Consider the following 12,020-nt stretch of genomic DNA (forward strand, 5'->3'; position numbering starts at 1 on the left):
GAAATGAAGAGTTAAGTTTTGGACTTATTAAGTGTATGGTATCTACATGAAGGTGTCTGGAAGTCAGTGTAAGTATGGGTCTGTAGCTCAGGGAGAGTTCTGTGCTGGAGATACGGATTTATCAGGGCATGGGGAATTAGAGTTAAGGAAAAAGAAAAGATGTTGATGTGTAACAGTAAATTCTCTGAGATAGTACGCCATAATCCACAATATCTCTTTAAAAAGCACCCTCCTCTTAAGGCAAAAAATGAATGCCTTGATCCTGAGGTTTGCATGTTTTGACTTGAGCTATAATTCTAGATCACCTACAGATGCCTAACTCCCACTGTATGAAGCTCTCAAGGTCTACAGCTTGGTGTTAGTCATACAGACTCAAGACCAAATTTGCTTCATTCTTATATCAATCTTACCTTAGCAGTGCTTTGGAAACCATTAACTTCCATAGGATTATTGAGCATATAGTGACTTTGACTTACACAATTGGTATGGAGTGGGTTTCGCAGTGGAAGTTTGAGCCCTCTTAGTAAGTACAGTGTTTTATTTGACCTCAGATAACAGATTTCTCCCAACGGAAAAGTGACCGTTCATCGTACGAAGTGGATGAACTTCCTGTTACGGATCAAGAGCTGCAGAAATTAAAGAATCCAGACACAGAGCAGGAATTGGAAGTATGTATTAGCTATTGCAAGGTCATTTCTTCATTACAAATTTGTTTAGAATTTTGCTCTTTGGTTTTCTCAGTTGAGACCTTCTCTTTTCTCTCTGACCTCTATGACTTCTAAGTATCAGTGTTACTTCATAGTATTTAATGTTATCACATCATGAATGTGTGAATATGTTAGTTAAATGACAGCTCAGGTCAAATCAGAATGCAACAAATGTTGTTACAGTAAGATGAAAATAAAGCTAAATTATTTGAATTTAAATAGGAGTGAAGGTTGAGAATAAGCAAACTAGGTTTTATCTTTTTGGCCCCAGTTGACTCTGACATCTTCGTTTCCCTGGCCCTGTTTGGGCATTGGAAAGAAAGTGAAAAGTCTGGAAAGGAACATGAGATAAGTGTGAAAAAGCACACTTATTCCATATTTATTCAGTAATCTTAAAAAAAAAAAACCTATATGTAAAGCACTGTATTGGATGTTATAGAAGTTTGGTGAATAACTTAATAAGAGCTTGTCTCTCAAATAGGGACAAAGATTCTCAAATGATTATTTTCCTGTAATGAGATGCAAAATGTCATCAGTGCTCCGGTAGAGGTATTATCATATCACTGCGGAGTTCTGGTTGGGGTGGGGAGTGTGCCTGGAGAGGAAGGCTTCTAGTGAGATGATGGAATTTGAGCCGTCAAGGTGAGTAATACAGCTCCTACGTGGTTTTCATCTGCTTAGAGGCAAAGTAGAGGGATTTAAAGCCATTTATTTCCTTGTGCTCTCCTGGCTACCTTGAGCTCTGTTTTAAACTGTCAGTGTGTCATATTTTGGTTTCCTTTCAGGTGCTTGTGAAGTTAGAAGGTGGAATTGGGTTGTCTTTAATTAATAAAGTCCCAGAAGAACTGGTCTTTGCAAGTCTTACGGGAATCAATGTGCACTACACACAGCTGGCCACCAGTCATATGCTAGAACTCAGCATACAGGATGTACAGGTGAGAGGGGGAGGCTTAGGACTTGTTGATCTCCTTTTCTTCCTGCTGAACAGCCGACCAGATCAGTGTTTGATGTTCTAAAAACTTTAATGCTTTGGCACGAATTTCTTGTGGTCTCCAAAAGATCGTTCTATGAAAAGAATTCTTTTACCTATATTTGTCTTACTAATTTTTCTGTAGAGCAGAATTCTGAATATAGCAGCTAGTCCATCAGTAACTTAGATAACTTAGTCAGGGTGGCATGGAGGAAGGTGACCCATGGTCCCTCATCTTGCCAATGGAGAAAACAGCGGAAACCATCTAACCATAATTTAGAGGAACTGAAATTCACCATAGGGAGAAAAACAAGGGAAGTGGACTTGTGCTTCCGACCAAGGTGGAGTAACAGGGACCTGATTTACTTTCCTACCTGAAACACCCCAAAAATCCAGATCAAATAAGGAGACAACAGATTCAAGACACTGAACATCAGGCAACAAAGGACAGTGATCCCTGAGAGGTGGGAAACAAAAGAGGTGAGCCCTGCAATCACCCCAGCTTGCTGCCTTGAAAAAGTTTCCAGGCCATGTCACCAGGCGGAGAGACTGAGACAGAACCCAGCAGAGTGGATGAGCTGAACAGGGTTGAGAGTCCTAGGACCAAGGCAGCCAGAGTTCATGGGACGGCAGACCTGGGAGGAGCACGCTGCACAGAAAGAAGTCTCGGGAGATCTGCAGAGGGCCCCGCAGATACTCAGCAAAGGGCAGATCAGAGGAGCCTGCCATCCGCAAGGCTCATGGGGACAGCACCGGCTGCTCACCACCGGCCACACTGGGAACACTGATAGTTACGGGACATTGGGAGGAGCCTTCCAGAAAGTCTTGGGCCTCCGTGGAGAGCTGTGTGCCCTAGGCTGAGCACTGCTCCAGACCTACCTAACAAATCAGTCACACAAAAGGAAACTCTGGAAGAATCAATCTGTTTCCAAGTAAATTAACCATATCCCTGAACAATGAAGCTCAAGATTTAATGGAGTACAGAAACATCCAGCACCCAACAAAGCAAATACCACAGTATCTGGCATCCTATCAAAAATTACCAGGTGTGCAAAGGGGCAGGAAAGCACAGTATATAATGAGGAGAATAATCATTCAGAAGTAACCCAGAGCTAACGCAGATGTTTGGATTTTCAGAGAAGGACATTAAAACTCATTGTAACTGTATTCTGTTCTACATGTTCAAAAAGTTTAGTAGAGACATGGAAGATATAAAAATCTCAAATCAAACTTCTAGAGATTAAAATGAAATGGAAAAAACACTGGATTTGATCCGTAGCAGATGACACTGCAGAAAAAATGATTAGTGAACTTAAAGACATAACGAGAGAAACTGTCCAAATTGAAATACCCAGAGAAAAATAATCCAAGCAGGAAAAAAACCCCACAAAGAGAGCAGCATCAGTGACCTATGGGAAAACTTCAAGCAACCTAATATATGGATAATTGGAGTCCCCAGAGGAGAGAGAGAGGAGGAGACAGAAAAAAAAAAAAATTGGAAGGAATTTTGTAATTATTATGTGTGTTAGAGGGTTTTGTTCTTGTTGTTAGGTAAATGTCTGCTTTTTTTTTTTTTTAATCATGAGTAACTTTTAAAAGTCATGAATTAGGGACTTCCCTGGTGGTCAAGTGGTTAAGAATCCACCTTCCAACGAAGGGGACGTGGGTTTGATCCCTGGTCGGGGAACTAAGATCCCACATTCCGAGGGGCAGCTAAGCCCATGCACCCCAACTATTGAGCCGGCATGCTCTAGAGCCTCCGTGCTACAACTAGAGAGAAGCCCGTGCGCCGCAGTGAAGGATCCTGCATGCTGCAATGAAGATCCCATGTGCTGCAATTAAGACCCGATGCAGCCAAATAAACAAATAAATAAACATTTTAAAAAAATAAAAATCATGAATTAAATTCAATTTTATTAAAAAAAAAAAGAGATTTCGACCATAAATTTTCCAGACTTAGTGAAAACTATAAACTCACAGAAGCAGCTCAAATGCAAACCCACATTCACACCCACCCCTGCGCCTCCCCCCTGCCCTGCCACACACACACACGAAGGAAACTGTACCAAGGTACATCCTAATCATTTATTCAAAACCAGGGATAAAGCATCCAGATTAAAAAAGCCACGTTCCTCACAAGGAACAAAGGTGAGAATGACAGCCAGTTTCTTATTGGGAGCAATGCAAGTGAGAATATGGTAAGCAACGTCTTTAAAGTGTTGAAAGGAAAAAAAACCTGCCAACCTAGAAGTCAGTGCCCAGCAAATATATCTTTCAAAAACAAGGGTGAATTAAAGGTGTTTTTAGACATTCAAAAACTAAAAGGACTCATTTCCAGCAGATCCACACTACGAAAAAATGTTATAAAGGATTATCATGCCAAAACCCCTTTTCAGAAGAATTTTTTCTTTCATCATATATCACAAATAGCAGAGAGTTCAGGCTAATGACATCCCATTTGTTTGAGGATAAAAAGTTAGTATCTTGCACCTTTATTTCTTTGTGTTTCTTTTTTGATCTTACAGAGAAGATCCGAGGAATCATTTGCTGTTCATTAATTTCATTGACTTTTTACCGTAATTAAAAAGATTTTTTTTTTCCTGTAGTACCTCTTGATTTAATGTGTGCTGTAAATTGTAGAAAATAAATAGATTCGAGAATTTACTATGATTACAGTGCTATGAGGAAGAATTTTTAAAAACAGAAAATATAGTCCTGCCCTTAGGGAGTGTCTAAATCTAATTGGGAGACTAAAACAATAAGATTTAATGGAATACAGTAGAATAATGGAATACTTAGAAATTCGCAGTTAGTACACTTGTATCAAATGTGTTTGGGGAAAGAACAAAGAAGAGGTCAGAATAAGGTGAGACTTTATTGTCATTTCCTCTATTGGGTGTGACCGGTGATTCATTCACTCGGTGGATTCTTACTGAGTATCATCTGTGTGCTGGGCATGGCACTGGGCTCTGGAGATACCACCGTGACTCAGAAGATGAAGTTTCTGCTCTCTGAGCTAACAGACTAGGGAAGAAGTCAGCCAGTAAGTGAGCGAGCAAGCAAATAAATAATTCCAGCCTGGTATAACTGCTGTGAGAGAATAAAGAGGGGTGCTGCTGCTTTAGGTAAAGTGGCCTAGGAGGGTCTTCCTGAGGAAGTGGGAGCTGAGCTGAACTTGGAAGAAGAGAATGAGAAAACCAGAGAAAAGGTATACTAGGGGGAAAATGTTCGGGAAAATTCTGAGGGAGGAGAGACTTGCCCATCTTTGAGAAACAGCGGGGAGGCTTGTGTGCAGGCACGGTGGCGAGCCTGGAGGCGAGTGGTGTGTAGTGAGACTGGATCAGGTGGGCCCTTGGAGGCTGTGCTGAGAAATGCCGTCCTGTCCTCGGAGAAAGGGAAGCCACTGCAGGGTGTCCAGGAAGGAGGGACATGATTTGTGTTTTTGAAAGATCATTTTGGCTGCTGTATAGAGAGCATATGGTAGGAAGCAAGAGCGGAAGTAGGAAGAAGTGCTCTAGGTCCCTCGCCCTTTTCTCTGCACCTTGAAAGCCAACAGAAGGACCATCTGCAGCGATTGTACAGAATGGTTCTCTGGGAACCCATGTGATACAATGGAAAGGTCAAGGGCTTGATGCTCGAAATACCTGCATTTGAATCCCAACTCTCCTACTTACTATTATACCTTGTGAATGTGGGCAAGTAATTTAACTTCTCTAAGCTTCTCTAAGCTTCTGTTTTCTTGTTTGTAAAATGGGGAGGAATAACACTTAACCTTTAGGGTTGTAGTGAGGGATGTGTTAGGTGATGTGTAGGAAGTACGCTTAGGGGTACCCGACACGTGTTCTCTCCTCTTTCCTCTTCCGAGTGTGGGCCTTCAGGGTAAAACAAAGTAAAGATGCTTGCTTCCTGCCGTGAGCCTCCGGATGTCCGTAAACCTACCTGAGTGTGGAGAGTGTGTTCTCGGTGATGGTGCTGATGGGGGGGGGATGAATAGAGCAGTCCCTGGTACCACTGCTTTCATCACTCCGTTCCTAGAAGGGAGTTGACTTTAGGATGGGCAGCTGTGCCCGTTTGGTAGCCATCTGCTACTGATTCTCTAGTTTGAGTTCTTCAGGGAATTTGGAGCAAGAGAAACATCGAGAGCCTAGTGGTTGAGAGCGTTCGCTTTGGGGACAGAGAGAAGTGGAGTCAAGTCCTCGTTCTGTCATTGACTAGGTGTACAACCTTAGGCAGGGGGCTCTCTCCTCCGCTTCTTTGTCTATGACGTGAGGACGGTGATGGTCCCCGGGAGGTTGTGGTGAGGATGCAGCAGAGCCCTGAGCTTGATAACTTGGACAGGCTGACCGTCGTGGGACTTGAGGGGATAATGCTTGGGAGGGGACCGGCTCGGTGCGTGGCACACAGTACTCACCAAGTAAAGTACAGCTCCTAACTACTGCCATTATCGTTGCTGGTGTTAGTGAGAATATATTTTTCCAGAAGTACTTTCTGAATGGCCTGCATGTTGTGAGACCTAGTTAAAGGTAAAAATGAAAGCGGAGCAATTTGTCTGTTTCTGTTGCTGCTCTTTCACGTCCTAGGTGGACAATCAGCTCATTGGCACCACGCAGCCCTTCATGCTCTTTGTGACTCCACTGAGCAATGACAATGAGGTCACCGAGACAGGCCCTGCTGTGCAAGTGAACACGGTGAAGTTCCCCAGTAAGAGCGCGCTGACCAACATCTACAAGGTAGGCTGGCGGGCTTGATTTGTCCTCTCGCAGCCAAGGCTCAGAGCAGCAGTGCAGGCTGCGGATGGAAATAGTCCAGTGGGGGTAAGGCACTAAGTGACTCGATACATTGTGTAGCGGAATTGATGGAAACTCCTCTTAAAACTTCAGATTCTCAGCTGTGTTGTTGATGATTCAGCGGGCAATAGTACTGAATCCGTAGGGGCCAGAGCCTGTGTTCGTCAGCGTGAAGTCTCTGCAGGAAAGTATAGCATCTTCTAGATTGGTCGTGACCAGGCATGATCTCGATATATTATTAAAATAATAATCCAAAAATTAGCACACAACATTGTAAATCAACTGTACTTCAATAAAATAAATTAAAAAAATAATAATCCAAGACTACTGGAAAAGGGATAGGAGGGGCCTGACCTTGAGACAGACATCCTCCGCTGTAAGCTGCCACACTGTTTACTAAAAGCAGATCATTCAGAAGTGATAAACTTTCTTTCCTGGAGAAGTCTTCATGTACAAGCTAGCGTTACAACACGAAATTCTGGAAAAGTGGGAGCTTAGAGGTTGCTTCTCATATTTCTGGTCCTTTGTCACCAGCGCCAGTGGGGTCAAGTCTGCCTGTGGCCCTCAAATTCACAAGCCCTTAAACTAGCTGCTGTCCATGTGAGCTCAGTACCATATACCACAGGGCATCTGAAAGTGTAATCCTGACTAACCAGACACAGATGCCCTGGGAACCAAGCAATAGGATGGTGAATCGTCTGATAAACATCTTCTGGAATTTTTGATTCATTATAACAATGTAGAGAGAGATGAGCCAGAAGAAATTTGGCAGTATGATTATGAAATCACATAAGTAAAGAGACCACGCCATATCACAGGGGCCTTCTTAGGGCGCGGATGAAAGTTCCTCTGGCATTCGCACTGTAAATCAGAATTTCTTTATCTCTAGCATCTGATGGTCACGGCTCAGAGATTCACGGTACAAATTGAGGAGAAACTGCTCCTCAAGCTGCTGAGTTTCTTTGGCTACGATCAGGCAGAATCAGGTAATGTCGAATGTTCTAGGTGTGTATCTGGGAATTGGCCCAAGGGTGGCATTTTTTAGTCTGCTTGTGAAAATAGGCGGCCTCTGAATGCCTGGCAAGCTCCCTATCCACTTCATAGTCTGAGCTGGGAAGCTAAGGTTTGTGGTTCAGTTCTCTTTCTAAGTATTGCTTGTTGACAGGTATTGAGGTGTATCTGTGTACGAAAGAAGCTGCTCCAAGGGTCTCTGGTGTCCCAGCATACCCAGGGGCAAGCTTTTGGGAAGCAGTATATTGTTCCTCTCTGTTTCATGTTTTTTGACTCATCTGCTTTAAGATGGCAGAAATGATGTTAGTCATTTAGCAAACCACTTTGTTTCCTAACCTTTGTTTATTAAACAGATTCAGGGCCAAGAATCAGAAATCCCTTCAGCAGTTCCTTTGGTTTAGCTGAGGAAAAAAATTGGCTAGCCTCAACTCCTTAACTTTTTTTCACATCCATACCCTTATGCCTTAGTGTAATTGCAAAGGTTTCTAGTTACTTTACTCTTCTTTGGAGAGGGGAGTAAGATAAGCTATTGAAAGACCTAAATTTTCCAGCAGTGCCACGGAAATTATGTAGCTGTCTCTTTATTTTAGATGCCTCATCATGGCCTTTGCTAGACTGTATATACAGCTTAGAAAGAAGTCAGTAATGCTTAGTCTTTTGAAGACTAAACTAAATACTGAGCCTAAAGAAATGATAAGATAGAGACTTTTAATGTTTATCTGCCCATGTTGGCTAAAGGGGGAGAAAAATCCCTGGGGACATGTGTACATATGAACATACATGCACACAATGCAAGAAAAATATTTTTGCTCTTTTTATCCCAGACTTAGACTTTAAGCTTTAAGTGTATTTGGGATCAGGAGCAAGATCCTGTCTGTTTAGTGCTGCGTTCTCCACTTTGGGTCAGAACGCCAGTGTTTATTTGTGTTCAGAGAGCCACTTGAGCCTGCCTGCCAGGTATCTGTTCTCTTTTGGTACCTTCCTGGGAAGTTTTACTCTAAATTTGATTGGACACGCTTTTCTTGTAAGTTGCTCTAAATAAATTTCTCCCCAAGCATTGTCTAGTGGATTTAGACTCTTTTGTAAAATCCTTGCCTGCCTTTCATTGAGGACTCTCCTCTGCCTTCTATAACTATTCCTGTTCCCTGAATACAGATAAGCCTGTCTCTGCTGCGGTATCTTTTTTTTTTTTTTTTTTTAACCTATTCCCTTCTTTCTATAAATAGAACTATATAAAAGCTTACAGTATAAATTTGTTTGATATGTAGTTATGTACAGTCTCTGGTTTTATTTCTAAAAGCACATGAATCCAAGTGCAAATAAGCTGCCCACTTGGGTGTGGGGACAGCATCAAGTTGAAGAGCACATTGCTGTGTTTTAGCCTATGTTCATCCCTTTTACTTCATGAGATAACAAGTGAGAAATCTGCCTCCACTCTGCTATTTAAATGATGTCCACTGTTTGGGAGAGAGAGCCACTTGTCGTGATGTTGGTTCTTTATAGCCTGCAGCCTGTTTCTTTTTAAGGCATTATGTTTCGCTCAGATTCATCATTTAATTGGTCATGTTGTTCATGATGATTCAGTTAAACTACACTCCAAGTACTTATTTAGATACCATTTTCTGAAATAAATTCGGATAACCTGGGTCATTTATAATAATAATGATAACGACATGGTTTCTAGAAAACGCATTGCCAGCAAGCACACCCATGACCTTTGGCTTTCCCACCTGGATTATTTTTTTCCAGAGATGATATCTGCCAGATGGTAATAGAGTCGCAAATCGAAAGATTAAGCTATTGTACTTTCTGGATCAGCAACATGAACCAGATCTACTTTTACAAAGAAATGGCATCAGGATACTGTACATATTACTGAGCCCTAAAAAATTAAATTTAGACAAATAGACGTTTACATTTTTCTGTGAGTTTCTTTTCAATGTGAATGAAAGTATTTGAATCATGAGACTTCAGAGGAAACTTATTTTTCAAGAAACCAATTCTACCTTTGTACCAGAGGTGGAAAAATACGATGAAAACCTCCACGAAAAGACAGCTGAGCAAGGTGGGACGCCAGTTCGATACTACTTTGAAAACCTCAAAATCAGCATCCCCCAGATCAAGCTGAGCGTGTTCACCTCCAGCAAGCTACCACTGGATCTCAAGGTGAGCTGCCAGCTGGGTAAGTTTAGAAATGACTTTTCCTTGGGAAAGAGCGTGTGTGTTTACCACTTGCTTTTCTGTCCAGCATCATCATTTGTAGCAGGTATTTTTACAGGTTTTCTCTTTTGAGGAGGTTTATCAACTCACACGTGTATGTACAGATATACAGTTGACCGCTGAGCAGCGTGAGGGTTAGGAGCACCCACCCCTCCTCGCAACTGAAAATCTGCATATAACATACAGTCAGCCTTCCGTTACGTGCAGTTCTGCATCCGAGTAAACTATTGAAAACATCCGCATGTCAGTGGACCATGCAGTTCAAACTAAGTGTGGTGTTCAAGGGTCAACTGTATATTTCTTTTCTTTTCTTTTTTTAATGTTTAAGTATGACTTTGCTAAAGATTAAAGAGTAACAAAAGAGAGTAAACACAGAATTACATAAAACCCCATCTGCCCTCTGCTTAGCTCTTGGCTTAATCTCAATGAGGTAAAAGCCTCCTTTCCTAGGGCCTCTCCCAGACTCGAGAGAAAAGCTGTAGCCAAGACGACATCTTCTTTTTGTGCCCGAGTCCTGCCTGCCCTCCTTCTCGCCTCCTCTCTAAGTATTCACCTCTTTTTGAATGGTTGACGGTGGAAATGTCTACCGCCTTCAAGGATGACGCGGTCACTAACCCACCAAGGTGTGGCCTCCCCCACCACCATATCAGGGTGGGACACTCCTACAGAGCATCTGGATGTGCACTTGACAGATACAGTCTGAATACCGTCTTTATTTTCTGCAGTAAAATCTATTAAAATTAAGGGATGCTTCTAGAATTCAAATCCAAGCCTATCTGACTCTAAAGTTTATATACATTTTACCCCTATGATGTGCTGTCCCTTAGAACATAAGGAGGCGGAGAATTTTAGAGCTCTGTGAGTCCTTAATGATTCCCTTGCTTGATGAACAAGGATATTGGAGTTCACAGTGTTTTGTCACCGAAGCCTGTGTAGATAGGAGCAGGAGTAGAGCCCAGGTGATTGTTGGAAGGTCCTTCCTTAGGCGGAGTCTACATCTGCCTCCCTGCAGCCTGCGCCCCTTACTTCTGGTTCTTTCCTCTGTTGCACTTGAAGATGGGTATCAAGGCATCTACCTCCCCACTAACCACCAGTCGAAGACTTTCCCACTGCCCCATGCTGCCTCCTTTAAGATGCTGCAAGGTGGTCTCTCTTTCTGAACAGGAGTAGCTAGAGACATGGACAAATAAGTAATAAACCTGGAGTCATAAGTTTACATGCCTGCAGGGATTGTGCCAGCAGTGAAGTCGGCGAAGCAGCCCCGGGGGCACCGTGGCCCTCAGAGTGTGCACTCTTCATCTGAAGGGGGCAGTGCAGCTCAGCTCCAGCCAGTTGTTATGGGGGAATGTGAACCCAGGGTTGCCAGATCTTCGGGGTTTTTAAAGTGGAGCCGGAAATCTGGATTTTTATGTGGAATCTCCTGGTTTTTAAATGTTGGCAACCGATTTGAATTTTTTTGTTTTTGTTTTTAAACCTTGTGGGCCTAACAAAACACATGTGTGGGCCTCATGTGGCCCACGATTTGCCAGCTCACAGCTTCTAAAATAGACTTACAGGTGACAAGACAGTAGTCTGGTCCACATCAAATCATATTTGGGTAAGGACAGGGCAAGGGTGACTGCTTCATTAAGGCAGCAAACGGGATGAGTAGTTGGGAGTGCTGGTCAGGACCGGGGAGCTTCTGCAACCATCCTGAGAACAGTGCCTTCTCGGTGAACTGTCCTGTCTGCTTAATTTGCTTTAACTTCATGTTTCCCAGGAGACTAAAGATACTTACAATTAGCATGGGAGTGGGGGGGAAACCATGGGAAAACCACTATCTTGCTAATATCCACAAGTATCCACTTGACTTATGTGACCCTTTGGAATGGGTTTGTTTGATAAAGTATATATTCCCCCAGAACACTTGGCACTCACCCAACAAACCAATGTCAAGCATTTCCTGAGAGTTAAGGACTTCTTGTTTTCTAAATCATCTTACTAAGAAACACAGACACCTAATTGTTCCTTCCAGATTGCTCCTGGTAGAAGATTTCCCCCCAGACTAACAAATGCAGTATGATTTTCTACAGTTGAAGTAGCCTCAGACCCCCAGTTCCATGGTATTGATGCTTGCACGTTCGCCCTGCGTGCAGCACACTGGGAATCGTTCAGGTTGAGTGTTTCACTTGGCGCTATATCGCAGGAACGTCTTCGAGGCGTTTCTCAAGTGATTGCTGAACAGATTCAGCGGAGCAGCCACGTTACGAGGTGTGGGTGTTGGGAATTGGGACGTCAGAGTTAACTTCTCAGCTTACAGAAGTCACCATTTTATTGTGTCTTGCC

General features: G+C 42.8%; 1 protein-coding gene across 8 annotated transcripts in view; it reads left to right on the forward strand.

Annotated features, from left to right (window-relative positions):
• Window positions 1-12,020, forward strand: part of VPS13D (vacuolar protein sorting 13 homolog D) — a 246,652-nt gene that overhangs the window by 137,730 nt on the left and 96,902 nt on the right. For 7 of the 8 annotated variants that reach the window (XM_057535232.1, XM_057535241.1, XM_057535246.1 and 4 more), the window contains 5 exons: window positions 552-668; window positions 1,493-1,642; window positions 6,258-6,407; window positions 7,354-7,450; window positions 9,493-9,641. In XM_057535232.1, the coding sequence (XP_057391215.1) occupies window positions 552-668; window positions 1,493-1,642; window positions 6,258-6,407; window positions 7,354-7,450; window positions 9,493-9,641 (663 nt within the window). The remainder of the gene's footprint in view (window positions 1-551; window positions 669-1,492; window positions 1,643-6,257; window positions 6,408-7,353; window positions 7,451-9,492; window positions 9,642-12,020) is intronic. The other variant, XM_057535280.1, reaches the window with a different exon arrangement.

The sequence above is a fragment of the Balaenoptera acutorostrata genome, chromosome 1 (genome assembly GCF_949987535.1).
Source record: "Balaenoptera acutorostrata chromosome 1, mBalAcu1.1, whole genome shotgun sequence".
Taxonomy (NCBI): Eukaryota; Metazoa; Chordata; class Mammalia; order Artiodactyla; family Balaenopteridae; genus Balaenoptera; species Balaenoptera acutorostrata.